Source organism: Xenopus laevis, chromosome 3S, assembly GCF_017654675.1.
Source record: "Xenopus laevis strain J_2021 chromosome 3S, Xenopus_laevis_v10.1, whole genome shotgun sequence".
NCBI classification, from domain to species: domain Eukaryota; kingdom Metazoa; phylum Chordata; class Amphibia; order Anura; family Pipidae; genus Xenopus; species Xenopus laevis.
In genome coordinates this window covers 652472-657764 of record NC_054376.1, presented here as the reverse complement: position 1 = coordinate 657764, position 5293 = coordinate 652472, and the positions used below count along the sequence as shown (strand labels likewise).

Genomic DNA, 5293 nt, shown 5'->3' with positions numbered 1-5293 from the left:
GAAATAAAGCAGCCAATCACAGGATGAGATGATATTCCCCAGAAATAAAGCAGCGAATCACAGGATGAGATGATTTTCCCCAGAAATAAAGCAGCGAATCACAGGATGAGATGATTTCCCCCAGAAATAAAGCAGCCAATGACAGTATAAGATGATTTCCCCCAGAAATAGCCAAATCCAGAATAAGGCAGAAAGTAACAACAATGTTTTTCTATGTAACTTTAAGCCCAGGCGTCTGTGCAGTTCCAGTGTTGTGATTGTAATTCATGGGGGGGGGAAATAACAAAATACATGAGAAAAGCTGTTATTGGTCAAGAAATACCTGCCAGGGAATAATCATTAAATTCAATGAAATTGTTTCCCCTGTTGATTGTTTTGTGCTGCTGTAACATAAGGAACAGCCCCCCCCCCCGCACTGAACTCTGTGGATATGGGAGGGGGTCCTGTTCCATTGTGACGTCGACCCCCAGGCAGGTGTATATAAAGCTCAGTCTGCTCCCAGCGATGAGAGGGGGATTCAAGCTGAAGATTTACACCGATGTGTAAGAAGCTCCTTCCTCTGCAGTGAAGACTTTATTTCTCCAGCTCTCAGGTACCAATTCTTCTACTCGTTGTGCCCAACTCCTCGTGCCCCAAATGTGCCCCTTCCTCACCAGGGCTGTTTGACTTCTCATTCAGCTCAACTCTGCCCAATAGAAGCCCCCGTATAAAGGGAAATGTTGGGTGGGGGGTAACTTCACAAGAAGTTGTGCAGAACTTTGCAACAATCACACAACAAACACAAGTTTCAGAATGAAACTGGACAACTAGGGACCTTTGCTCACAAGAGCTTGCAATCTACAAGTGACACACAAGAGCTTGCAATCTACAAGTGGTTTCATATTATCCGCCGTGTGTCACCCCCTGTGCGCTGAGTGGGTTTCTAGGAGTGTTGCAGAGTACGTGGCAGTCTCATAACTGGGTAACTGTCCCACATGGGTCTCATATAAGGGGAAGCTCTTTCTGTAGCTTTGGCTTTCATATGTCACATATTCCCTTCCTGTGATGTCTGTCTGTCTCTCAACTCTGTCTGTTCCCCCAGCAGTTAATTGTGAACAGACAATGAGCCCCCTGAACCTCCCACTTCTCCTCATTGTCCTGTCAGTGAGTGTGAGCTGCGGGGAGACGGCACCTATGGACAGGTCAGTGATGGACCCATTCAGCTTTGGAATGTCACAGACTCTCTCCTCTCCCTCTCTCTCTCTCACACACTCTTTCTCCCTATGTCTCTCTACTCTCTCTCCTCTCCCTGTCTCTCAAACTCTCTCTCCTCTCCCTGTCTCTCTCACTCTCTCTCCTCTCCCTGTCTCTCTCTCTCTCTCTCTCTCTCTCTCATACACTCTTTCTCCCTATGTCTCTCTACTCTCTCTCTCACTCTCTCCCTGTCTTGCTCACTTTCTCTTTGACATACTCTCTCTGTCTAGGTCTCTCCCTGTCTCTCTCTTACTCTCTCCCAGTCTCTCTACTCTGTCTCTCACTCACACTCTCTCCTCTCCCTGTCTCTCTCACTTAGGGTTGCCACCTTTTCTGGAAAAAAATAACAAATATTTATTCATCTTTTTTCCCTACTAATAACATTGGGATCAACCACTGGCCAGGTGGCAACCCTACTGTCACTCTCTACACTTTCTCTCTATTCTGTCTCTCACTTAATCACTCTCTCTCCTCTCCCTGTCTCTCTCACTCTCTCTCCTCTCCCTGTCTCTCTCTCTCTCTCCCTGTCTCTCACTCTCTCACTCACTATCTCTCCTCTCCCTGTCTCTCTCACTCTATCCCTGTCTCTCTCACTCTCTCACTCACTCTCTCACTCACTATCTCTCCTCTCCTGTCTCTCTCCTGTCTCTCTCCCTCTAGTCTGAGTTTCCTAATAAAATCACCTATGTTAACCCCTTATCAGACTCAAGTCTTACGATGCCCCAGACTGGACAAAGGGTTGGATTTCTCTGCAGACCAGACACACCTTGTTCCGACCCGTGAATGAAATCCCACAGCTGGACAACAGCAGACACAAGGGGTACGTCACCTTGGATTCATTAGCTCTGGTTCTTTTGTTACACTTTCTAACTAACTAACTAACTGACTAACTAACTAACTAACATCCACCTTGAGCTCTAAACACTGTGCTGGGGGGTCATCACGTCTCCTATCAATGGGTAAAGGGGTCAGAGAGAAAGGGGCACAATTCTCCTTTAGGAAAGTCACTGGGGATCAAGAAAAGGATATGGAAAATGTTTTGGGGGGGCTCATATGAGAAGGAGGGGTAACATAATTCTTTACCAAACAGGGGCCCCCAAAAACAAGATTCCCCGAGTGACCTCACGACACACTGCAGCTTCAGACACTTTTTGTAACAAGCAGAACTTTCATACAGTTTGGCACATTCGTTAGCACTGATAATATAATAATATTAATAACATCAGCACAATTGTTATCACTGTAGATATTAATTCATTAATCTCATTAGCACTAATTACTTACATACATTTCACAACAAGGAGATTAATCTCTAAGATCCGTTCTGCAACATTAATCAATAGACTTTGACTTTAGCGACAATAAGAACCCAAGAAAGGTCCCAAGAGCTGACAGTCAATTACTATCTAGAAATGTCTCCTTTTACTTTATTTTCTTTTTACAAAAGGGTTTTTATAAAACTCCAGGTACAAACAGGGTACACACGGGAGTCTTGAGACTCATGTGGATTCATTGTATCGAGTAAAGGTTTTACTTTTACTCAAAACTGGGACATTTTATATCAATATTAAACTTACAGGGACATTTTCTCAATATATTTTCTGATATTTTCCCCACGACACGTGAATGTTGTGTAATAGAACAATGAAGGGGTTTCATGTACAGAACCTGCCATGTTAATCAACTTTAATTGCATTATTACCTCCCAGTCTGACATGTGTAATTAGCCTTCATCTGACATAACTGAATATCTAAGTAAAATAGATTCTGTTACTGGGGATTTACTAAAGAACATATTATATTTAATGGCACATATAGTAATAATTACATACAATTCAATGGTAAAGTATAAAAATGACATTTTTAATGACATACACCCCCATATCATATATGCACATAATGTAAGTGTATAATATATGGCAACGCCCCTCCTTCCTCTGTGACCCGATATCATGAGTGATGTTAAGTGTAGCCCGGAGTCCATGATGGATAGTATGTAATTGTATAGATAGTCCCGAGATACGTAGTTATTACACGGCCATGCTTGTATAGTACATATGATGTATGTGTAAGGTGCTAGTCATACGATTGTGATTGTACAGTCGTGTATATGGCTGATAGATATATGGCAAGACTTTGGAAGTATGTCCATCCGAGGTCGGTGAACAACGCCGTAGCGGGCTACAGGCCCCCCATGTTTCCTCTGTCCACGCATATCCTATATTGCACATAATGTAAGTGTGATTATATTAGGCAAGCCCCCATACTTTCCCTCTCGCTCATCCCCTACTTTCCTGGTCGCCCATATATGGATATGCACATAATGTAAGTGTATAATATAAGGGCACAGGGGGCCCATCTTTCCTCTGGTCACCCCCATATATATATGCACATAATGATAAGTGTATAATATATAGGCACAGTCCCCCATCTTTCCCCTGTCACCCCCATTATCATATATGCACATAATGTAAGTGTATAATATATAGGCACAGCCCCCCATCTTTCCTCTGTCACCCCCATATCATATATGCACATAATGTAAGTGTAATAATATATAGGCACAGCCCCCCATCTTTCCTCTGTCATCCCCCTTATCATATATCACATAATGTAAGTGTATAATATAAGCACAGATAGTACCCCCATCTTTCCCTGTCACCCCCATATCATATATGCACATAATGTAAGTGTATAATATATAGGGCACAGCCCCATCTTTCTCTGTCACTCCTATATCATATATGCACATAATGTAAGTGTATAATATTATAGAACAGTCCCCATCTTTCCTCTGTCACCCCCATATCATATAGCACATAATGTAAGTGTATAATATATAGGCACAGCCCCCCATCTTTCCCCTGTCACCCCCATGTTTATAATTTTGCATGATAGAAGTGTATAATAGTATAGGTGACAGGCCGCCCCATGTTTTGCTCTGTCACCCCCATGATATGACTGCACATAATGTAAGTGTATATATAGTGGCTTTTCCTCTGTCACCCATATCTATATGACCTATGTAAGTGTATAGTAGTAGGCACAGCCCCATCTTTCTCGTGTACCCATAGTATATATGCAATAATGGTAAGGTATATTATAGGCACAGCCCCATTTTCCTCTGTCACCCCATATCATATATGCACATATGTAAGTTGTATAATATATATAGGCACAGCCACATTTTCCCTGTCAGCTCCATTTATGATTTTGGCACAAATGAAGGCGCGCAATTAACCCCTTGTGTCCCACTTTCTCACACCTGGAATGCAGTGCAAAGTTAGTGCAAATAAAGTGCAGCTTGGGACTGATGTTTGGGATGGGGGGTTGATGAAATCTAATTTCAGATTTTGGGCAGGGAGTGATTGAACGCCCCCCCGTGAGTGCAGTGACAGGCGTCTGTTTGTGACTCAGTGAAACAAGTGAAAGCGACTCTGTCATTTCGAGAAATAATAGGTGATACTAATGTCTCAGTGGGTGAGTGGGTGGAAAGATGAAGAGAGATGTTCGTGTGTCTCTCACTTCTTGGCTTTTTAAAAAATCAATTTTGTGTGTTTTTTTGTGTTTTCTTGTTTGTAGGCATCAGTTGCAGAAGAGAAAGTGCAACACAGCGACGTGTGTGACCCAGCGTCTGGCCGACTTCTTGGTTCGATCCAACAACAACATCGGCACCATTTATTCACCGACCAACGTGGGCTCCTACACTTACGGCAAAAGGGACCTTTCTGGGGGTTCTTAGCAGGGAGCCCCCCAACATTTCCATGAATCTGATTCTTTCTGTTTCTCCAACATTAACCTCATCCTCCTGTACCTGGGGCAGCGCCTCGTGTCTCTTCGTTAACCCTTTCAGTCCAGGTGGGGGGAAACACACAAACGACATGTTCTGATGGGAGAAGAAAGACTCCAAAAGGAAGAAATGTTGAAAACACAAAATATATAAAATAATTTGACTGCAGAAATAAACTTGCCGCAAGGTTTTTTTTTATTAAAATGTGTGTAAATACAAGAGTTCTCTTTGTACTACATCCTTCCTCTTCCTCTAGTTATGGACTTCCCT

The 5293-nt window shown here is 42.8% G+C and overlaps 1 protein-coding gene across 2 annotated transcripts; it reads left to right on the top strand.

The window, feature by feature from the left end:
- The first annotated feature begins 503 nt into the window (after positions 1–503).
- On the top strand, positions 504–5032 carry iappl.S (islet amyloid polypeptide like S homeolog). 2 transcript variants are annotated; one of them, XM_018254486.2, is made up of 4 exons: positions 504–592; positions 1085–1181; positions 1937–2053; positions 4816–5032. In XM_018254486.2, exons 2-4 carry the CDS (start codon positions 1102–1104, stop codon positions 4973–4975), a joined length of 357 nt encoding a protein of 118 aa, XP_018109975.1. In that variant the 5' UTR covers positions 504–592; positions 1085–1101; the 3' UTR covers positions 4976–5032. The 2 variants fall into 2 exon arrangements, with proteins under 2 accessions (XP_018109975.1, XP_041443732.1); XM_041587798.1 differs by having other exon boundaries at positions 1082–1181.
- The last annotated feature ends 261 nt before the right edge of the window (positions 5033–5293 follow it).